The sequence below is a fragment of the Vanessa cardui genome, chromosome 21 (genome assembly GCF_905220365.1).
Source record: "Vanessa cardui chromosome 21, ilVanCard2.1, whole genome shotgun sequence".
NCBI classification, from domain to species: domain Eukaryota; kingdom Metazoa; phylum Arthropoda; class Insecta; order Lepidoptera; family Nymphalidae; genus Vanessa; species Vanessa cardui.
This window is the reverse complement of record NC_061143.1, coordinates 11,174,518-11,199,165: the sequence shown is the minus strand read 5'-3', so window position 1 is coordinate 11,199,165 and position 24,648 is coordinate 11,174,518. Positions and strand designations below refer to the sequence as shown.

The window sequence follows — 24,648 nt, the reverse complement described above, 5'->3', positions numbered from 1 at the left end:
ATAAGTTATTACTTTTTTAATTTACAGCCTTAAATTATAAGAAAAGAAGTATTAGTACTGATTAATTTACTAACCCCTTATTGAGGCTTGGTTGAATAGTTTCAATGCTTTATCTCTTTCTTTCAAATGTCAAAACACTAATGTAAGAGAGAGATAAATATATTTATAACTATTCATCTGCTGTAACCTTTTAGTAGGGCGGTTAATGTATATTTAATAGGTAACATGGACGACGTCTCCGCCGACTGATAGAAGACATTGACCCTGAAAGGAAAAGTAAACATTTTTTTTATTATTTGAAATATATTACGATTCTTATATTATCTGTAGTAATAACAGGCTAATGTAAAAGTTCGTTATGGTAGCACACACACCCCGTGATGACCCTAAAAGACAGAAGCCTGTACTGGCTAAATAATTAGTTTAAGCACTGGTGTGTAGAACCTCTTCCAAGTGGGTGTAAAATGTGTTTTCGAGAAAGTAAAAAAAAAAAGACTAATGTAAATGTTTGATAAAGTTAATGACAACAGCTCTAAGACTACGTGTGTGCCCTAATGGTGAATACATATTTTGTCATGTTTATTGTCTACTAAATAGATTAATCGCATAGCATGACAATATTGTTGAATATGTCATAGTCGATAGGGGTCCGAATAGAACTGTACACTATGTGTATGTATGTGTGTTCGTGTGTTTGTATGTATGTGTGTGTGTATGTATGTATAGTACGACACAACTTAGATGTCGCATCGGCAAAATTCGTAAAACCGATCACATCCGAATTGAAAACGCTATCCCAAATTATCAATATTTATTTCTCATGCGAATATGATCTTTGTACAAACGTAATAACTTTTAATATCATATGACCTAATATATTCGTCAATTTGACGCGTCGGTTTACATGCACTTGCTTTCTCTGACGCGTGAATCTATAGCGACGAATAGCGTCGAATGGCGCGATAGGGAGCTATTTCTATTGGTCGTGTAAATCGGCAGTAATCGGTTTTATTTTCATTCCATTGCATTTTCCGATGCTACATCTAATTTGTGTCGTACTATATGTATATGTGTGTGTGTGTGTTAGTGCGCGTCACCTGGTTTTTGTGCGCGTTGTGGTGTAGCAGCAGGTGCGCGAGGTAAAGCGACGTGAGCGCATTGCCGCCCAGCGCCGCCGCGTACGCACGCGCGATTGCCAGCACCTGCGACAGTTGTATACGTATTAATACTAGTAGTTAACCGGTCACCCAGTTAGGAAGGGCCTTAGGTTACATTTAGGAGGCGTTCTTATGTTGAATATTGCAAGTTATGGATTGAAATAAACGGATTTGAATCGCGTATATTAATTATTTTTAAAATCCAGTCGGGTACTTTACAGTGTCCGTGGTCACGGGTAGACTGACCACAGTCTATATAATATAATATACGCGATTCAAATCCGTTAAAACCAGTTTTATTTCAATATGTAATAATCGCGAAAATTTAAGACAACATTAAGTTATATATAAGATTCCAAGTCATAAAAGGAACAACATTTTTATCAGTGGGGACTATGGTCTAAGGACTATGTATGCACAGTAGTATGTATTTTAGGGTTGGCAGACCTCGCAGGTGAAGGTGTGCAGGAAACCGCTGAGGCCGCCGAGCTCGCGCACGGCCGTGGTCTCGCGCACGAAAAGCAGCCGCAGTGCGCACACGCGCCGGCACGTGCGCGCGCGCACCACGCCGCCCAGCGTCGACAGCGACACGCCCCCCGCGCCGCCGCCCCCCGCGCCCCCCGCGCACTGCACGCGAGAATATAGAATCCGATTTAGGAGCTCCATACCATCACTGTTCATCCATTCATGTGTTTTATGTTATAAGAAACATTTATTTAAAGATATTTATCTACACTAATATTATAAAGAGGAAAACTTTGTTTGTTTGGTTGTGTATGAATAGGCTCAAAAACTACTGGACCGATTTTAAAAATTCTTTCACCATTCGAAAGCTAAATTAATCCCGCATAACATAGGCTAAATTTTATTTTGAAAAAAAAAAATGGTTTTGTAAGATATTTTGGGTTTTTCGGACAAAAAAGGAAAAAATCTACCAAAAAAGTTGATTTTTTGCGTATTATGCCTAAACTATAAAAGATAGAACTATAAAATGTTCTAACTCCGGTCCTTAGAGGGCATAATGGCCTCCGACCCTAAGAACCTCATCAGATTCGTGGCTGATGTTGGTCTGTCTGAGGTGTTGTGATCACGAATTTGAGGTTTATCACAATAGATCCAAGCGCCGGTTGCAGTAATTCTTCAAATGTGACCGTGCCTCAGCAGTAGGGATATTAGAAGACTGATTATGAACTGTTATCTACGCGGGCGAAGCCGCGGGCGACCGCTAGTTTAATATAAAATCAAAATGTATTGCATTTCATACCGATGCGTTATTCTTGTCATCGGCGGCTTCCCCTTGCGCTTTAACCAGTTGCTCCTCGTCGAGCGCGAATATGTCGTCGTCGCCGTCCACTGTCCCCCTGTCGCCGTTGCTGTACTCGACTTTGGACGGATCCAGCAGAGGTATGGCCGTTCCTGATACCACGAGCTGAATTTCATCCTAGAAATATAAGGATTTTTTTATAAAAAAAAATTTTTCAACAAAACACAATCAAAATATTAGTTGATGTCACTGTTTTAAGGCAAAACACTGACAATTCAAAATCAACGTATAGTACGACACAACTTAGATGTCGCATCGGTAAAATTCGTAAAACCGATCCGAATCAAGTACGCTCTCCCAAATTATCAATATTTATTTCTCATGCGAATATGATCTTTGCACAAACGTAATAACTTGTAATATCATATCACCTAATATATTCGTCAATTTGAATGCTTTCTCTGACGCGAGAATCTATAGTGACGAATACCGTCGAGTGACGCGATAGGGAGCTATTTCTATTAGTTGTGTAAATCGGCAGTAATCGGTTTTATTTTCATTCCATTGCATTTTCTGATGCTACATCTAATTTGTGTCATACTATATACTTTTTTGAAGTAGACTTTTACGATCATTTTTGAACTATCATTTAACGACTATATTAATTGATACTACCAGTAACACCGGTTCGGAAAGTGGATTCTACCGATACTATGAATATGTGACGGTACCTAATATAGATTCTACCGATACTATGAATATGTGACGATACCTAATATAGATTCCACCGATACTATGAATATGGCGCGTACCTCGGGCGCGTCGAGCTGGAAGCAGGTGGCGGCGAGCGCGGCGGGCTGCAGGCGCCGCAGCTTGTAGGCGGCGCCCGTCAGCGCGCACGCCACCAGACGCTCCGCGCTCGCGCCGCCCGAGCCCAGCCGCGCGCGCCACACCTGCGACGAAGACGATACTATATCGCATCACTCTATAGAATTCATGCACTATAGTAGCGGCACTATAGGAGCAGAGATGGCCCAGTGGTAAGAACGCGCGCATCTTAACCGATGATTGCGGGTTCAAACCCAGGCAAGCACCGCTGATTCATGTGCTTAATTTGTCTTTATAATTCATCTCGTGCTCAGCGGTGAAGGAAAACATCGTGAGGAAACCTGCATGTGACAAATTTCATAGAAATTCTGCCACATGTGTATTCCACCAACCCGCATTGGAACAGCGTGGTGGAATATGTTCCAAAGGGAGAGGAGGCCTTTAGCCCAGCAGTGGGAATTTACAGGCTGTTGTTGTTGTTGTTGTAGTAGCGGCACGCTATGATGACGCTTTGACGTTTGACCGCTCATGAAGTTTCGTATTTAATAAATAATTACATCAAAAGAACAAATTGTGGTTCTTTGTTATAGTGACGGGGGTACGTTATCTCATACTCTTACGGAATTCATGCACTATAGTAGCGGCACGCTATGATGGCGCTTTGACGATTGCCCGATCATGAAGTTTCGTATTTAATAAATAATTACATCAAAAGAACAAATTGTGGTTCTTTGTTATAGTGACGGGGGTACGTTATCTCATACTCTTACGGAATTCATGCACTATAGTAGCGACACGCTATGATGGCGCTTTGACGTTTGCCCGATCATGAAGTTTCGTATTTAATAAATAATTACATCAAAGGAGCAAATTGTTGTTCTTTGTTGTCAATAGTGAAGTGCAGTTAGTCATAAAATTTATCGAATGTAATTTCTAAACTACAAATATTAGGGTATTATATGAAAGTGAAAGTAGCAGTATGGACAACTCCGATTAAATATAGCCACTAGTGTTTTTGGTTTCTTATTTGTATCAATTTATTTCTTGTATGTAATGTGTCTATATAACTTTATAAACTTTCATTCTAATTGCAATTTTTTATTTAAATTTATTTCGTTCGAATTTATTACTTAAACTTATTTTATATTTTTTTTATTAAACCTTTTTAATCAGATACTACTTGCAACAAAAACTTGAATTAAATTACTTGCAAAAAAACAAAGATTTGAATATATTATATCGATAATAAATTTACATTTCACATCACTTTTTTAATGTGTCAAAACGGCCATCGTACCTTGCCGCTAGTATAACTGAAGCGACAGTTTTTGTTTCTAGTGTATTAATAGTTTCATCATTGTTTATAGACAAATTTGACAATGGTGGACGTAATGTTGGTACCTGCGTGAACGCGTGCGGCGGCGCGTTCGCAGTGCGCTGGGCAGTGGTCAGCACACACATGTGCGCGCGACGTACACACAGCGCACGTGCTGTCTCCACCTACACACCAAAAACCACAGTAAGCTCAGATAATCATTGAAAAATATTTTTACATGGTGGTAGGGCTTTGTGCGAGCCCGTCTGGGTAGGTACCACCCACTCATCAGTTATTCTACCGCCAAATAACAGTAGTCAGTATTGTTGTGTTCCAGTTTGAAGGGTGAGTGAGCCAGTGTAACTACAGGCACAAGGGACATAACATCTTAGTTCCCAAGGTTGGTGGCACATTGACGATGTAAGGAATAGTTAATATTTCTCACAGCGTCATTGTCTATGGGTGATGGTGACCACTTACCATCAGGTGGCCCATATGCTCGTCCGCCAACCTATACCATAAAAAAAATAAAAAAGTTTTTCTGTATTATAAATTGGTAAAATTGTCGTAAAATACTAAACTAAAAAATCGTATAAATTGTCTAAATATCAATCATATAAAAACACCATTAACAACATAAAATCATTAACGATAATGAACCCATACAACTAATAAAACACTACCATATTCTTTACGAATAAAGTAGGTTTGCATGTGTAAGAGATACATCTGAGAAATGAGTTGAATGTGTTTTTCATAGAGCCATGCTGTTTGATGACTATTTTGAAGGAAAATTTGGATTTGGAAAAAAAAAAATAAAAAAGAGAAAAAAAAAAAAAAAAAGATAGAAGAGTATAAGAGTATGAGTTGGACTGACGTCCTCGGCCTCGTCCAGTTCGAGCACGCAGGCGTCCTTGTCGGCGCAGAGGTCGAGCGCTGGCGCTTCGTCGCCCTCCGCCTCCACGCAGCCCGCGCTGCTCAGCTCCGGTGCGCCTGCGCACGCACACACACACACATGGACATATTACGTCACGACGCTTACACATTTTTTTTCCAACAAAACCTATTTAATAGTATTCAAATTGTCACGAATACTGTAACGATAAACCTAAAACACCTTCAACAACAAACAACAACAACAGCCTGTAAATTCCCACTGCTGGGCTAAAGGCCGCCTCTCCCTTTCAGGAGAAGGTTTTTGGAACATATTTCACCACGCTGTTCCAATGTGGGTTGGTGGAATACACAGGTGGCAGAATTTCTGTGAAATTTGTCACATGCAGGTTTCCTCACGATGTTTTCCTGCACCGCAGAGCACGAGATGAATTATAAAGACAAATTAAGCACATGAATCAGCGGTGCTTGCCTAGATTTGAACCCGCAATCATCGGTTAAGATGCACGCGTTCTTACCACTGGGCCATCTCAACATCTTGCTAGTTTTAAACCTACTAAGTTTGAAAATTTTTTAGAGACTCAAATAATACATTCTTAGTAATTTTAATGAACATCCTTTACATATATGAATGGAAAATACAATAGAATATATCTGTGTGTGGATTAGAGAGGAAAAATGCTCAAACAACAAAATATACTTGAGACCTATTTTAACATACTACAGTTACAACATATTTCATACCGATATCGTAGCCGTTCGCTGCCTTGTTCGCCACGAACGTATCCCATAGAGCTTTTTGAATTTCGATGGCATTTTTGTCGCTTTCTGAAGCCTGGAATATAAAAATTGTTTAAAAAAAAAACAGCTGCGATTCGGAATTTTTAGTGATTAAAATACCTCTACTATTATCACTTCAGCACAAATGTAAATCATTGCGAAATTATGCAAAATTTAATATTTAAATACGCATTTTTGAATCCATTTACTAGCTCGACAAATATCGATATACTATCCTTTATGGAATTTCGGATCAATGTTAAAATTTAAAACCGTTTATTTTTCATTTTCTTACAATAAATATATGCGTACGTATTTGCGTGGACGTGTGTATTTGCATGCATGAGTGTCGAGTGACCTTGAGTCGAGGCGACGCGAGTGCCCTGCTTGTGTGTGTACGCGTATGTATGTGCGTGTACACGTGTGGGAGTGACATTGGGTAAGGGCGGCGCGGGTGCTCTGCGCGTGTGTGCTCGTGTGTATTTTCGTGCACACGTGTGCGAGTGACATTGGGTAAGGGCGGCGCGCTACGTGTGTGTGTGCGCGTTTGTATTCGCGTGCATGTGTGCGAGTATGGCCTAGACTCGCGGCGAGCGCGAGCACAATGCGTGCGTGTGTGTCTGCGTGCGTGTGTGTGAGCGCGTTTGTATTTGCGTACATGTGTGCGCGTGTGTATTCGCATGTACGTGTGTGCGAGTGATCTTGAGGCGCGGCGAGCGCGAGGACACTGCGTGCGTGTGTGTGTGCGCGTTTGTATTCGCGTGCATGTCGCGCGTGAGGCCTAGAGTCGCGGCGAGCGCGAGCACACTGCGTGCGTGTGTGTGCGCGCGTGTGTATTCGCGTGTACGTGTGTGAAGTGACCTTGAGTCGTGGCGGTGAGGGTGCGGGCAGCGCGGCGAGGCGCAGCGCGGTGCCGCTGGCGAGCGCGAGAACACTGCGCTCGCCGATCGCAATCTGAGTCTGCAGCGAGAAGATCGCGTTCGCGCCCTGCGGAAGAAGAAACATATTATACGCATATTATAACATATTATACGCATATATAATAAGATACCGGAAATTATAATCAATTTACCATTTTCAAAATTTAAAAATATTATTAAGACTAAATTAATAAATAAATCATACTATTCATTAAAAGAGTACTTTTTAGAAAGAAACGCCTGGAGTTAGGCTCGGGTTCCATCATAGGACGCTAATTACTGTCAATAACAGCATTGTAAATGTGTTTATTTTAAAAGAGCAACTATGCGAGTTTCTTGCCGTTTCTTCTCGCTAGAAGCTGCTTTCCGAAACGGAGGTAGTATTTGATTATTGACGATTCAAAAACGCTTCATTGCGAAGTTTACTTGAATAAAATTGATTTGATTTGATTTTGATTTGATATTACATATTAACAATACTTAAATATTAAAGTTAAATATTAAACTTAAATATTTTTAACTTTGCCGTTTAGTAAATTCAAATCGTTTGTTAAAAATACATTGGTAGAAAAGCATACTATTCGATACAAGATTTTGTAGATGATAAAAAAGCGTGGAGTTAATACCTGTTGACTTCCAAGCAGGATACATTAATTGAAATAATTGTATTTAATTAACATGACGCTGTATTTTTTGAATGTTGAAAAAGAGTAACTACTGAGTTTCTTACCGGTTCTTCTCGGTAGAATCTACTTTCCGAACCGGTGGTAGCTTCACTTAATTGTAAAATGACGATTCAAAAGTGCTTGTAGAGGCCTACTTGAATAAAGTTTTTTTTTTTTTGATTTTGATTTTTGATTTTGATTGTATTGTATTGATAGTATGTACTATCCGATAATCAATACTTAAATATGTCTCGGAAACTAAACAAATTACTTTAAAATGTGAAATATCATATGTCAGAAATTTAAAAAAGAACAAAAAAAAAATTTCACTATCTAATGTAATGTTTAATATATATACAAAATCGAATCATAAATAGTTTAGGAGTTAACGGGGCTATTATTAATTTCTGTCGCTACCATTAAAACAAAAGATTTCTTTTAACGTACCTGCATTCTTAACTTGGCGAGTAGCAGCTTGTGTAATTCATACTCCAGGAAGGGCAACTGGTCGGACAGGTCCCGGGCTCCGGCCTCCGCGCCCACGGCACGGCGACCCCGGGCCGCTGGGTATAGGAACACATAACTATTGATTTAATAATAATAATAATAATCTTTGAAGCCAAGATGGCCCAGTGGTTTGAACACGTGCATCTTAACCGATGATTGCGGGTTCAAACCCAGGCAAGCACCGCTGTTTCATGTGCTTAATTTGTCTTTATAATTCATCTCGTGGCTTTGCGGTGAAGGCAAACATCGTGAGGAAACCTGCATGTGACAAATTTCATAGAAAATCTGCCACATGTGTATTCCACCAACCCGCATTGGAACAGCGTGGTGGAATATGTTCCAAGCCCTCTCCTCAAAAAGGGAGAGGAGGCCTTTAGCCCAGCAGTGGGAAATTTACAGGCTGCTACTTTACTTTTTTTTTTTTTTTTAATAATAATCTTTATTTGAAAATATAAGCATTACAGTATTTACACCAAGTCGCTTATATCTACACTAATTACTAAACATTTTTTTTTTAAAACATTCTTACTAATTTTAATTAAACATACTACAAAGACAAATGAAATAAAATTTAGTAAAAAAAAATTAAATTAAAATTTATAAACAAAATAAGCTTAAATCTATTTAGGAACTACAAAATTATGCATTAAAATTTTGGAATATGTAAATTTGTTTAAATATAGTATAAATAGGATCATAAAATATGACGATTTGACGGCCCCCATGATCGAGTGGTGTGTACACCAGTTTACATGGGTACACCACTTCGGGTACGATATCCGGTCAAGTCGACGTAGAAAAAGTTCATTAGTTTTCTATGTTGTCATGGGTTTGGGTGTTTGTGGTACCGTTGTTACTTCTGATTTCCATAACACATGTGCTTTAGCTACATCTATTTACATTCAAATCAGAGTAATGTATGTGATGTTGTCCAATATTTATATTTATTAATTGAAATCAAGTCAGATGTAATCGTCTGTTTTAAAGATCTAAGAAGATAATACGGAAATTAGGTAAGCTTAATACAAGATATAAAATAAAGTAATATAACTCACCAACAGCTGTTAGCGTTATGGCTTTAGGATATGCAGCCAGTCTGTTGGGTTTCGCGCACGTAGCTAGAAGAACTGACGGTACTCTTGCCCTCCTAGTTAAACATTTGAAAGATAGTAAAAAATATTCTTTACTATGATGGATGATGTTTTCTTGGTATAGGGCACACTCTCATTATATATCATTACATATTTAAATCTCATGATCTGACGTAATGACGGTACGGGAGCCGAGATAGCCCAGTGGTGCGTGCATCTTAACCGATGATTTCGGGTTCAAACCCAGGCAAACACCACTATATACATATATGTGCTTATTTTGTGATTACAATTCATCTCGTGCTTGGCGGTGAAGGAAAGCATCGGAAGGATAACTGCACATGTCTAATGTCATCGAAATTCTGCTACATATGCATTCCACTAGCCGGCATAGGAACAGCGTGGAGGAAAAACCCTCGTTTTGGAACATATCCCTCCAGCCTCCTCTTCCATTAAGAAGAGGTCCTTAATGGAAGAGGAGGCTTTAGTCCAGCAGAGGGAAATTTACAGGATATATTACTGTACTGTACGTAGTGAGGTAAAGATCGGACCCAGAATTGGCTTGAGTTAACTCGACCTCCAGTAGAAACCAAAGTTGGTACAATTCGTAGGACAATTAATTTATCATCTATGTACTGACGTAGGAGCGCTCCTCCACGTTACATAAACATTTAGTAATATTAACTTAATTGATATTTTTTTTTACTGCCTTTACTATTTCTCATCTCACGCAAATAATCCATTTTATATTATTTAGTAGAACTTAAGGATCCCAGTAAAAGTAGATTTTTTTATTTCTAGTACATATTTGAAGAAAAATATCATATGAAAAATTAATATTTAAATAGCGCGCGAAAACGCTACTAAGACAATATGGCGCTGCAATGGGGTCGGTGACGTCACTTGCCCGTATTTTACTCTATAGTAGAAAAGCAAGACTAATGAGCAAGTAACTTCATCATAACCCCGGCCAATTAGGAGCGTTTTGTGTCACGTGACACACGTTTGAAAAAGTATTATTTGCAACTTTCGTTGATAATTAACCATTTATAAAGTCATAACATATACTGATTACCATAATTGACACTTTATTTTTCGCATTTTCAAATAGACTATTTAACTTCTTTGGATAGTATACGCTCGTGTTTCGGAAATAATGTAAAACCTTGCCTAAAATAGTTGTTGTAATTTATGTTAGCATTATACAGGTTGTAATACTGATGTTACCTGCATCCTCCACACGTCGCTAGCTCAGCGCGATAAGGCCCCGCCCCTGGAGAGTAAGGCACGTGCGCTATCGAGCACGGCTCGATTTCTGACTCTTCTAAAGTGTTCTTAGAACCCGTGCTCACTGTAACAAGATATCTTTTATAATAACAACGCAAAACGTTACTTTTCATCGGAAACGCTATATGTCTTGTATTTCTTTAAAACTAGCAGATTCAAACACGTGTTCCTGAGCCTATGTTGTACATTGAATTATATAGTCTGATAATGTTCTGGTTATAACCGGAATATAATAATGCAAATGTCATATCAAAATATTCAGCAGTTTTTGCTGGGAGCGCAAAACATGTTTATTTACACTTGTAGACAAATTTAGCGCTTGCTATACTTAGACAAGTTTACGGGAGCAAGACAGACTTTTTTAAAAATATATAATATTTGAGTTTTAAAATATTTAATTATAATTAAAATTGACACGACCGAACAGAGGTTTATGCTCTAGTCGAATGTTGTTCCATTTTTACAAAATCGTTTCCCAAGGCATATGATCCCAAAGCATAGAATGACACAATGACTTACTTCTATTGACTTCATGCTTTGAGCTAACGTATAGTACGACACAATTTAGATGTAGCATCGGAAAATCCAATGGAATGAAAATAAAATCGATTACTGCCGATTTACACAACCAATAGAAATAGCTCCCTATCGCGCCATTCGACGCTATTCGTCGCTATAGATTCGCGCGTCAGACAAAGCAAGTGCATGTAAATCGACGCATCAAATTGACGGATATATTAGGTTATATTATATTACAAGTTATTACGTTTGTGTAAAGATCATATTCGCATGAGAAAATAATTTTGATAATTTGGGATAGCGTACTTAATTCGGAAGTGATCGGTTTCACGAATTTTGCCGATGCGACATCTAAGTTGTGTCGTACTATAACTACTTTGCTTGTGTTTATAAATTTTTTTATTAGTATTAAGCGCACTTACACACGGTGGGCTCGTCGACAGTGAAATCGCAGTCAAGGTTGATGACCGCGGCGGTACCGGAAGCGGACAGCACGCACACATCTTCCCTGAAATTCAAAGGCAAATGTAATTTTCTGAATGTCACACATACACGGATGGGGCACACAATATTATTTAGAATCATCGAGCCGAAATGGTCCAGTGGTTAGGACGTATGTATTTTAACCGATTAATGCGGGTTCAAATCCAGGCACCACTGATTTTTCATGTGCTTAATTTGTGTTATATGTATATTGTTATATAATTTGTGTATTTTGTTATATAATTTGCTTAATTTGTGTTATATATTTATGTTACATAATTTGTGTATAATTCATCTCATGCTCGGCGGTGAAGGAAAACATCTTGACGAAACATACATGTGTCAAATTTCATAGTGATTCTACCATACGTGTATTCCACCAACCCGCATTAGAACAGCGTGGTGAAATTTGTCCAAACCTCCTAAAAGGGAGAGCAGGCCTTAGCCCAATAGTGGAAAGTTTTGAGGCTGTTGTTGTTGTTATCTCAGATGGGTACATATTCTCTGACTCGACGGTCTTAAGTGGCAATATTTAGCGGAGTCACAGTGACAGGTGTGTGTGCGTGGGGGTGTGTGTGTGTGTGGGGGTGTGTGTGCACGCACCGCACGGCGGCGCGCTCGGTGTATGCGAGCACGGCGGTGCAGCGCAGAGCCCGCGCGTGCGCGCGCAGCTCGGTGCGGAGCTCGGCCCACCACGCCGCGCGCGCCGCGCTCTCGCCGCCGCCGTCCACCAGTTTCACGGAGCGCGCGCACACCGTGCCGCCTGCAAGCGGGAAATACACAAATGCCTACTTAAAATACACGTATAAAGGCTTCTTTTACATTTCTGCTCTATGGTATTTGAAAGTCGTAATCGATTAAAACATGATCCCATAACTACTCTAAATAAAAAATCCTCTACAGAACATTTCTATTATGGTATTTGAAAGTCATCATCAATTAATAAAATAATCCCATATCTACTCAATAAATTCTTCTACCGAACTGGGCTGTTTCATTGCGATTAAGCTGAGCTTGATTTTTGTGAGTCAATTTAAATTGAAATAGAATCTAGGGCGTAACATAATTATTATATATTAGAATTGGCCCCGCTTAAATGTATGTAAACGATCTCTAGCTATATCTAGTACTGAATCATTTTTCTTACCGATATGAACAATGAAACCCGGAGGATACTCGGTCATAGTGAGGAAAGGATACTCCAACATATCTATGTTGTTGCTGTTCATTGATGGTCGTAGAATTGCACCCCCGCCGCTTCCAGTGTTCCCAGCGGAGGCGTTTAGGGAGTTACCTACATTTAAATTCCAAAATTAAAGTAGAGTAAAGAATAACTAGTTATTTTTTTACATTACGGACTGACCTTTTGGCGTCACGCTGAGATCGGAATCAGACGACCGTCTATGTATACCCATCGGAGTGGATGATGAATGTAAGGACGAACTCTGCACGGTGGCAGTCGCGACCGGATCCCGACCTCCGTACGATTCGTGCCTCGCATGTCTGGGCGATCCCTTTTCCTTGTCGTTCTTGTCCTTATCGTACTTATCTCGTTCTCGCTCGCTCCTGTCAACACCGCACGCTGCATGCGAGTTACAACACACGCTAACACTGTTAGTAGGTTCAACACCCTCTACGTCTAGGCTCTCGGTTCTATCTACACTGCCCTCCGGCAAGGATGGTATGGTCTCTAAGGGTGCGCCACTAAGTATGGGATGGAAATGTTGAAGAACTGGCGTGTGAGTTAATTTGCATGGAATGACGTTAGGTTCTACGACCTTGGACATTTTAGACGACCCTGTATCACTTGTTGAACGAATGCTATCTTGTCTAACTAACTTTCGCTGATTCTTTTCGTTTTCTGTTACGACCTTATTTTGGTTAGGGCCCTCAACGCGGTCACGTTTTATCTGTGCTTCTTCAACCTTTTCTAATTTCTCATTGACATCGGCAAAAAATTTTTGATCTTCAGTTTTAACCGGATCAGGACTTGTGGGTATTAATAAGGATTCTACTTTGTCTATTAAAATTGTTTCCATAGCGGTATGAATTAAGCCCGTCGGTTTAAGCTTGGATTTGTCTTTTTTTAATGTCCTTTGTTCGTAATAATGATGTTCGTCTTTCATACTCGATGTACCACTCAAAGAGGCCCGAGATACTGGTTCCGATCCTATATACATCGATACTTTAGATGTTATGATTTCATCACTTTTGTGAAGACGATTGTAAGAACTATACCCTTCCTTATCTAAACTCATCAAATCTGTATAGGATAGAAAAGGAGAACCTAATACGGTTTCACTAGGAGCTTTAGAGGTAACATCAGACGCGGATCCAGGTTGACTCATTGCGGTTTTTGGATCAACGTGCTTTTTCTTTGGTAACAACGAGTAATGTGATAAGCTCTTAATCATGCTGCTTTTTGAAATCTTTGATATTTGTCGCTTAATCCGTTTTGAGGAGCGATACATGAAGCCTTTCTTTTCTATAGGGGATGACGGTGCGCTGATACTCTTCGAAGCTTTTTTGTGCGCAAAAGGATTAGCCATTTTCATAGAGTGTGAAGTTGACGAAGTTACAAACGTTTGATCCCGGGATGCCGATATCTTGGAGTCGACGGCCTCTGATTCACTATTGATAGCATTATCCTTTTGTAATACAGTTTCAGGAGCAGTGGTTTGTATGATTACATTGTTATCAGGTTTTTCTTCTACGTTTTTATTTATTTTTAACGTGTCGTTATTTGTTAATTCAAGAACTGTTAGTTTCTTTTCCATTTGAGCGATAAAATTCGGATCTACGTCTTTACTGAGTACCGATTGTACTACAGAACTAGTTGTTTCCAACGACGGTTCGGGATCACTTTTCATCCCAAAGCTTTCATCGTCTTCATCTGATGACGTGTATATTTCTGAGCTATCAGCAGACAGCGCAGACGAAATTGAACCAAAATAATCGGCATCACCGGGTAATTTCAGGTGATTATCGCTTCGCACTGCTACTGGAGTAGGAGGACACGACTCTGATATCTTCCTCTCACGTTCCATATCTGGACTCTTCATGTTTTCTAACGAACTGCAATGAATCTCTGGTATGTTACCGCTTATATTTGGTCGGTTTTTATTCGCATAATCGGTGCCATCTTCGTCAGATAAATTCAAAACCGGTTCCGACTCGCTAGTTCGTCGTAAAGTTGAACACGGAGAGCTCTCCGAATCTTGATGTTCAGAGATGCGAGCCAAACTTCTGTCAGCGTGCATCACTGATCGAGCGAGTATTGAAGCCATAGCGTAACCTTCCTCCTCTTTATTTTCAACTTTAAGAAGCTTTTTTACTTTCAATTTCTTAATTTTCTTTATCTCCTTCTTAATATCTGTCAGCGAAATACGAGACGTATCTGAAGATGTTGATTGAAGCGAGACCTGATCATCTTGCAGTTCCGGTTTCCGTGACCGCTTATTAAACTTCTTCGAGAATAAATTATCTTTAATCTTTTTTATAGCTTTTAAAGGACCGACGGATTCTGAAGGATCTTCGCGATTTAGAAGTTTATTTAGATCGATCTGGTCTTCGGACAGATGTTTTAGACTTTTCTGGGCGACATAATCGTCTTGATAGATGGAAAGATCGCCGGTGTAAGTTTTCTGACTCTGCTGTTTTTGCGTGGACAGGTCCAAACTTTTTTCGTCATCGTCGATATTATCTCCTTCGTCTAGAAACGCTGTAGCGTTGGGATTTAAAATGCTAACAATACGTTGTAATTCCTCTAGATGAGTTTGGTAGTATTGATTCAAGTCTGTAATGCTTTCTTCGTCCGTCGCTAAAATGTCCAAGTACTTTTTTAATTGTCTAATGATTTAAGGCAACAACGAGCAACACAGGGCAAACCATGCAAACATATATCCATGAGTATATTTTGTTAAAATAAAGTTCTTAGTAAATTAATATATATATTTTAGTTAAAATAATGGTCTCTAAAAACATTAAGTACATCGAAAGCGTGTACGTTTGTATATAGGAAATTATGATATTCTTTGTTTTTGTTTTAACAACCTTAAACTTTTTTGTAAAGCGGGCTACAGTTTTACTTCGACATTTCAGAGATCATACATTAAATAGGAAGACTAAAAAGTTTTGATATGTTTTAAGCCCAATTATCGGTACCAAAAATATACGGAATCCTTCCAATTTTTGAAACATTAACCAATTAATATAATTTAACTTTAAAAAAATCAAAGCTATAAATAAATTCATGATAGTATAGTACAAACGAAATACTCACTGTTGTGTACAGGGAATGTGTGTCGGGTAGCTCGGCGTTGGTAGTGCAGTTATACTAACAGCTGTACCTTTAGGAGAAATAACACTTCAACAACTACTACTAACTTAATTCTAGAATGTGTATGGAATTGGTAGGCGAGCCGATGTGTCATGTGATGATTAGGGTCTTTACTAAAAAATATTAACAAAATCAAAATAAACTTTATTCAAGTGGGCTTTTACAAGCACTTTTGAATCGTCAATTGACAATTAAGTGAAGCCACCACCGGTTCGGAAAGTATATTCTACCGAGAAGAACCGGCAAGAAACTCAGAAGTTACTCTTTTTCAACATTTGAAAAATACAGTCATATTAGTTAATACAACTACTTAAATTAATATATCCTGCGTGGAAGTCAACAGGTATTAATTCCACGCTTTTTTATCATCTACAAAATCTTGTATCGAGTAATACGCCTTTTTTACCCATCTTGGGCACTAAGATGTTTTGTCTCTTATACCTGTAGTTAAACTGAATCATTCATATGTTGATTGTATGATAGCTCATTTACACACACATTTACGTAACAAGCTGAATCCAAGACTTCGGACGCGTCAAAATCAGTCCTTTAAAAAAATAAGCTTCAATTTTATTCTTTGAAAGTTTGGATAAGGAAGCTTGTCACTTAGGGTTCAAGCTTGTTTCTTACCAAATTTCTTCAAATTTATTCAGTCGTTTAACCGAGAGAAAAATACTTTCGCATTTATCATATTAACTTAGATAACAGGCACAAAGGATTTATCATTAGATATCCTGTTGTTGGCTTTGAATTTATTGACTGATATTTCTAACACTTTCGATATCTTTAAGCGATGGTCACTTCACATCAGATGGCCCTTATGATCGGCTGTACTCTTATGTTACGTTAATCCAAAATCTATACGAGTAGCCCAAAAGTGTGAATAGTGTGACTTTTGGATTTGTGTTATCACTTCTAACACAGTAATAAGACTATGAAAATGATTATCAAAATTATTCCCATGATCAATTGTAAGTTTGTTTTATCAGAAATATTTGGCTAAATTCTTACCGATAGCTCGAGCTACGACTCCAGCCTCGCCTTCCAAATCAAAGTCTTGCTGATAACCGACCACGGCGTTAGCTCCCAACTCAGCTGCTTTCAAACCGACTAACCGTTGTACCTGAAATAGAGAAATAACCTGTCTGAACAACTCAGAATGTCCATTGGTGAAAAGTCAGAAAGCAAGAGATATTCCGTTATTTTTTAAGTTATATTAGGAAGTCGAACTGGTAAATGTGCAAAATGATGTGGTGCCATGGCTGCGCCTAAACCTTGGCACCTACTTAACACCAACACCTGTATCTCCCGGGCACCTCTCCCTTTGACAAGAAGGTTTGATGCATATAACACCACGCTGGTCCAATGCTTGTTGGTGGATCACAAATGGCAGAATTTCGTTGAAATAAGACACATGCAGGTTTTGTCACGATGTTTTCCTTAACCGGCGAGCACGAGATGAATTATAAACCCAAATTAAGCACATGAAAATTCAGTGGTGCTTGCCTGGACTTTAATCCGCAATCATCATCAGAGACCATCTGGGCTCTGAACTTGGGAACTAAGAAGCTTATCCATAGCTTATCTTCATTTGTACCATATTGACTTCGAGTACTTGAATGAGCTGATAAATCCATGATTAAGTTAAAGTGTCCGTTCGTTTATCCTACCTGGTTACTAAGTTTGATGAAGGCAACCTGCCTGGCTTCGTTAGACGCTCGCGGTGTCCTGATCTTGTCGATCCATTGGTATTCGGGGTCATCGTTCACTATCAACTCCTCGACGAAGCCGTGAACTGTAGTCGCTCTGTATCCAGGTGGGATCATTGGGCCTGTAAGAATTAAAATTCAATTTTATTATAACGTAACATTTCATTTTAATCTTCTATATCGCCTATATTAGTAATCGCTCGCGGCTTCCTTCGCGTTAAAACGTTAGCTTTACAAAAATGTAGCATATATCTGTGGTTCTTGCTTCATAATAAGTTTCATCAAATTCAGTTCAAAGGATTCGCCGTGAAAGGCGACAGGGTAAGTAAGAAAGTAAATGTACTTAGTGGTAGGACCTATAACATACGGCAAACAACTATATGTAGTATTGTTTTGTTCATTTTTGAAGGGTCCGTGAGCCAGTGTGACTACAAGCTCCAAGGATAGAGCATCTTAGTTCCCAAGGTTAGTAGATGGATAATATTTTGCTGAGCCAATGTCTATGTGGGATGAATACCATCTAAAGACCAGGTATTACTGGCATAAAAGTATATTAAATATCAACCAATATAATATGCAGTGTCACCGCTGAGTTTAAAAAATTCGAATGACAAATTAATCAAAGTGTTCGTAAGAAAGCTTTAAAGTAGCCTCGATCTTCAATGTCTCAAAATTCATAATTAACTCGAAATTGGCTTACAGTGAAAGAACTGCACGCCACAACTAGAGGTCTTGTATTTATTGAAGTCCGAGAACAGTTCCACTTTCACGATAACATTCAGTTCCCCGCGGATGCCGTGCATTGTATCGAAGACCGGTATCCAGCCGGACATAACTGCACCTGGATATTCAGAAGACATAACAATATTTAATTGAATACATGCATTACTTGGTGGTAGGGCTTTGTGCAAGCCCGTCTGGGTAGGTACCACCCACTCACCAGTTATTCAATCGCCAAATAACAGTACTCAGTGTTGTTGTGTTCCGTTTTGAAGGGTGAGTGAGCCAGTGTAACTACAGGCACAAGGGACATAACATCTTAGTTCCCAAGGTTGGTGGCACATTGTCGATGTAAGGAATATTTAATATTTCTTACAGCGTTATTGTCTATGGGTAATGGTGACCACTTACCATCAGGTGGCCCATATGCTCGTTCGCCAACCTATACCACAAAAAAAATGCTTTTATTTAACTAAACCTGTTAGTAGATTTTTTTGCAATTTTAATTAAGCTAGTTCAAATTAATAAAAGGAGTTGCAATTTTGCACAGGTTTTATTATGGTAACAGTGTAATCAAGTACAGTAACTATGTTATTTGTTCCAGTAACCTTGCTGGTCTAACCTATTCCTGGATTCGATACATTATATTCTTCTTTTGTATTGAAAATTTCCCAGTAGCAACCCAAAGTCTAGTTTACTTATTAGCATATTTTTCTTACATATAACACTTCTGACTACCTTATAAAGATAATTATTATTATGTTGACACGAGCTAACGATCATTTTAAAGGCCCTAATCCTGGCTCTTATATTACAAAAACTATCCTATATATTATGAGGGGAAAAAGATGAAACTAAAATGTACACAGGAATTGTATCTTCGTAATGTATTTAATTGATTTTACCAGAAATCACATAAATCCTTATCAGCATAGCGGTACAAAGTCCGTTAGTAGAAAGATTTTTTTTTCTATACTTACCACCTGGTGGGCCCGTTGTTCCATTGGCGTTATTTGCCTCTCTTGCGAGTAGTGGTGCAAGGCTAATAACGACTTTGCCGATCGCGTCATTAGCTGAATATGTGTCGTGGTCCATGAGACGTAGTTGCAGTGGCTCATCTTGGAGTTCTGATTCATCAACCTGTTACAGAAGTTTCATGAAAAAACTTGGTGATAGGACTTTGTTCAAGCCTCATCAGATATTTTGCTGCCAAACAGCAGTACTAAGTATTTTTGTGTTACACATTATAGGGTGAGCGAACCATTCCAACTACAAGCACAAGTAACATAAGTAATAACATCTTACTATAAGTATTTAAAACTGGATATTTAGCAAGTTTTTTTATTTTTATTTGATGGACATCGATATTTGGACAGTATTTACGAATGTCTTGTTCATATTTAAATATTTATAGTTATAAAAAACTTACTATGGCGCTCGAGCTCATTCGTTCATGCGCAAATGTAAAAAAATAAGACGAGACAGGAAGAGAAGTTCCAAATCAAATTCCTGGTGACATATTGACAACAACAAAAACTGAAGCCTTCTGAACTTTACTATACTTACTTTTACTACAGCTATAATATAATGGGGTTGTCGTCACCTTTCATTTTGAGTTTTGGATGTTATGATTCCACACTCTTTCTATCTAAATTAACGACATACGTTCACTCGAATTAGTTCTCTCTGTGCATACTTTTTAAACTTGGCAAAAACTGAATCATTACATAGTATAAAACGAAGTTGCTGACCACCGTCTGTCCCTATGTATGCATAGATCATTAAAATTACGTAACGGATTTTGATGCGGTTTTTTTATCAGATAGTGATTCGAAAGGAAGGTTTTCAATATAGTCAAGAAACACTGATCATTTTAGAAGTTTCGGACGTGATATTGTAATTAAACAAATTCTGTATATCATATCTGCATTGCACTCGAGCAAAACCGGGCGGATCGCTTGTTATTGATAAGTGAGAATGTAAGTTCTTTAATGAGTCTTGAGTTCATCCAGGGACCCAACAACAACAACAGCCTGTAAATTCCCACTGCTGGGCGAAAGGCCTCCTCTCCATTTGAGGAGAAGGTTTTGGAACATATTCAACCACGCTGTTCCAATGCGGGTTGGTGGAATACACATGTGGCAGAATTTCTATGAAATTTGTCACATGCAGGTTTCCTCACGATGTTTTCCTTCACCGCTGAGCACGAGATGAATTCTAAAGACAAATTAAGCACATGAATCAGCGGTGCTTGCCTGGGTTTGAACCCGTAATCATCGGTTAAGATGCACGCGTTCTAACCACTGGGCCATCTCGACCCAACATCTTTCATAAACGAATAGCTACTAGAAGAAAACATCCAATAAGATTTTAGGTGTCTTAATACTTAATACTTTTTGAACACAGCACAAATCTATAAGTATGAACAGTTCCCTACAAAGTATCCAGCCACTAGAGCAACCATCGTTTTATCAATTCCAAAAGGTGGAATAGGACTTTTATAAATGAAATGAAAAATAGAGTAATGGATGGTTACTTTAAGAATTAATTTTATGTAATTAGTGGATACTTGAAAGAAGCCAGACATTATTGCTTACAGTAAGCTTCAGTGAAATCTTATCCAATAAGCTAATTAAAAAAAAATCTAGAATTATTTAAACCAAATTCTGACATACCTATTTTAGTTTCACAATAAATAAAGATAAATACGATAAATCCTCTTACATGTTATCAGAGCAGGCTTGATTTTCTATAAAGATAACTAATCAATTTTGTATTATCTATTTAGAACTACCAAAATAGTGATTGTTTTTTTTATATAACCAGATCATAAAAATGTACTAATAAATAAAGAAACATTATTTTATCATACCTAACTAAAAAAAATTAAGAGAAAACCATTATCAAATTTGTACCAAAAGATGCAGCATGTTTCAAAAATTATTTTATCATATAATAAATGGCAGATGTTGTCTGCTGATATTTTGTTTGTAGTAAAGTAAAGTAACAGATCGTAAATTTCCCACTGCTGGGCTAGGGCCACCTGTCCCATTAAGGAGAGGGTTTGGAACATATGGCACCACACTGTTCCAATGCGGGTTGGAGGAATGCACATATAGCAGAATTTCCATGAAATTAGACACATGCAGGTTGCCTCTCGATGTTTTCCTTCACTGCTGAGCACGAGATGAATTATAAACACAAATTAGGCATATATATATAGTGGTGCTTGCCTGGGTTTGAACCCAAAATCATCAGTTAAGATGCACCTGTCCTAACCACTGAGCAATCTCAGCTTTTTATTTAAATATAAATATAATAAAAAATGAAATCTATCATCATTACTATAATAAATATTATACCATAATTTACAGTAGACAGTCGCCAGACACATCTATTAATAGCTTGAATGTTGGATACAATTTTGTAATCCAGCCAAACTACGAAACAGAATTGAGAAATGGCCTTGGCATGTTTATTATTCCCCCATCTGTGACTAAATTGCGTTTATATTTCTAATTCAGTAATAAATTAATTAATGTTATTATACTTCTATAATATATGAAATATCTTGTATAAATATATGAAAATGTAGCGTAAATTTGATTAATTACAAATATTTTTTATATTTGGAACTATTCAACATAAAGAAAAGTAGTTTAAGGTCATCCACTTTAGAGATATGTACACAAGACTGTGTGGCATACTGTACTAATATAATTGTTATTGCTTTTTTATCAATGATACTAAAGCTAACAGAACAGAATTTCTGTTTTTTTTTTTTACTAGTTGATGAAAAGAACAATTTATAATACCTAATGCTTATTTTTTTTTAGTTACTACTACTTTTTTTAGGTACTTTTTTCCATTTTCGCCAGATAATAGAAGTTAAAATAATCAACATCACTATTGTACCTTATAATATTTTGGTTATATTTGTTTAGCTATAGATTTCCACTGTCTAAATAGATGACTATTTACTATGTTTTTAATAGTTTATATATATTCTTTAATTGAACCACCAATTGGAAGAAGGGAATAAACACCACTTTTCGACATATTCACTTTTATTCACTCTTACATTATTTAGACATAGGGCTAAATATTATACATTTAAGGCAGGTCTGTTGGTGAAAAAATCAGGATTGATATTTTCTTAATAATCACTGATGTCCTATTAGTTTATAAAGTTAAATAATAAAAAAAACGTATAACAGTTAAAAGCAAAAAGTTATGACAATTTTTTTATTATCTCCATTCTTATTTTTTGGATTTATTCCCTTCTTCCAATTGGTGGTTCAATTATACGTAGACAAACTGATGATTGAGGGAGATTGGCACTATAAGAAATATTAATCATCCTTAAAATCAATAACCTTAATAACTCAGATATTGAGTCTCTTGTGCTTGTATATATAGTGGCTCAATCAGCAGTTGCCCCAAAAAATCAATGTTAAGTATACATGATTTGTTGAGTGGGTGGTACCTACCCAGACGAACTTGCACAAAGTTTTGCCAATTACCAAGGTTAAAATCATATGATCTTTAATTTTATGAAATGTAAGGTTTGAAATACATTATCATTCCACGAAAACAGGCTGAGTTTAAATATATGTTCTGTCTTAAAAATAATTTTTGATTTTTAATTAACATATGTTTATAAACTTAGATTGTGGTAAATAATCAAAAATAAAAAGTAAATATAATAATAATCAAAACATTCTTTATTCAAGCAGGCTAATAAAAGCACTATTGATTTGTGATAACCATTGGTTCGGAAAGTAAGTTTTACCAAGAAGAATCGGCAAGTAACTATGTAGTTACTTTGTATTAATTACCATACTCTGTGTATGGTATTATACAATTACATTTATATACATCCTACTTAGAAAAGAACGAAAAAGTCCATGCTTTTATTAGGGTTATAGTCCATAGGAGTCTTCTCATAACTTTGATTATTGGTTCATTAAGAAGTAAATTAAACAGAGTATAATTAAATTTGAACTAAAACTGACCTCAAATCTGTACCATTCAGTGCTGTTCCACTGAGGGTTCAATGACTTCCGACATACATCAGTCTTGTGTGTTACACCACCGAATTTGATCTCGACAAATGCATCTGTAGTGTCGCTTGCTCTGTCCATTACCGGCAAATTACGACCGGCTAGCACTTTAACTTTTATTTTACCAGGCATTTTAATTATTTCACAGGATTTTTAATACAGTAAACTAGCCTAATCTATCATAATCCAATCATTCACACTAGATTAAACACTTTGCACATTTTAATCACTTGTAAAAATAAACCATCAATTATATAAACACGAATATTTGTGCAATATAAAATAACTAGTCGTATAAGCACGTATTCCAAAGTAATATTATCTTTTTCAACTAAGTCACTATTTTTAACGACACAAATACACAAATAAACGTCCTCATTGGTGTAAACATTGCAAATTTACAACGCATTTACGCTGCGTATTAAATTTTTGACAAACACAACACCTTAAGCGCCTTCTACAATGGTGAAAGCGTGTTGTTATAATTTTCTCCGATGTTTATTTATAGAACTAAGATTTTATAAATAATCCTGAAACGCGGGCGACATTTTCCACAGCTGTGATGTCGAAATGTCAACCCGAATGTCAAACGATCGTAAAGTAAAATGTAAATTCTAAAAGTTTCTTTAATCTTTGGTAAAATTGTTTATGTCGATTGTTGATAACAAGCCTCAAAAGGTATTTTTTTCAATTACAGAGGCAGGGCCGGATTTAGGGAAGGGCAACCGAACCGGGACAACTGCCCTGGGGCCTCCACATAAGTGGGGGCCACAAAAGTTTTCAGTGAGTTAACAAATACCGAGATATAGTCAAATTATTATAATCTTACTTATTTCAAAAGTTACCGATATCAGTCAATAAATACTTACTGATTCAAATTAATAAAAGCTTAAGCTAATCCATTAATCCATGATATTATTATTATGATCTCCACGCTCCTGTTGGTCTAGGGCCTCCACTGCTTTGTGGTCCCAGACCTTCAATTCGACGCTGTACAGAGGTATATATTATATTCGTTACATAAAATTTATCAAATATATTCTTAATGCAGGTAAATATTTATGGTGTATATCCATTTTCTTTATCACCTTTCATTATTTATTTTAA

At 37.4% G+C, this 24,648-nt stretch overlaps 1 protein-coding gene across 1 annotated transcript; it reads right to left on the bottom strand.

The window, feature by feature from the left end:
• Positions 1-213: 213 nt before the first annotated feature.
• On the bottom strand, positions 214-24,128 carry LOC124539111 (C2 domain-containing protein 5). The gene is made up of 22 exons (XM_047116436.1): positions 23,494-24,128; positions 19,459-19,618; positions 18,459-18,599; positions 17,720-17,880; positions 17,061-17,172; positions 15,993-16,059; positions 13,074-15,559; positions 12,858-13,004; positions 12,314-12,473; positions 11,650-11,735; positions 10,649-10,772; positions 9,386-9,477; positions 8,271-8,386; positions 7,100-7,225; positions 6,203-6,293; positions 5,442-5,557; positions 4,651-4,749; positions 3,234-3,374; positions 2,422-2,598; positions 1,605-1,784; positions 1,098-1,202; positions 214-264 (listed from the first exon to the last, which is right to left on the bottom strand). The coding sequence occupies exons 1-22, from the start codon at positions 23,671-23,673 to the stop codon at positions 214-216; spliced, it is 5,118 nt and encodes a 1,705-aa protein (XP_046972392.1). The 5' UTR covers positions 23,674-24,128.
• Positions 24,129-24,648: the final 520 nt, after the last annotated feature.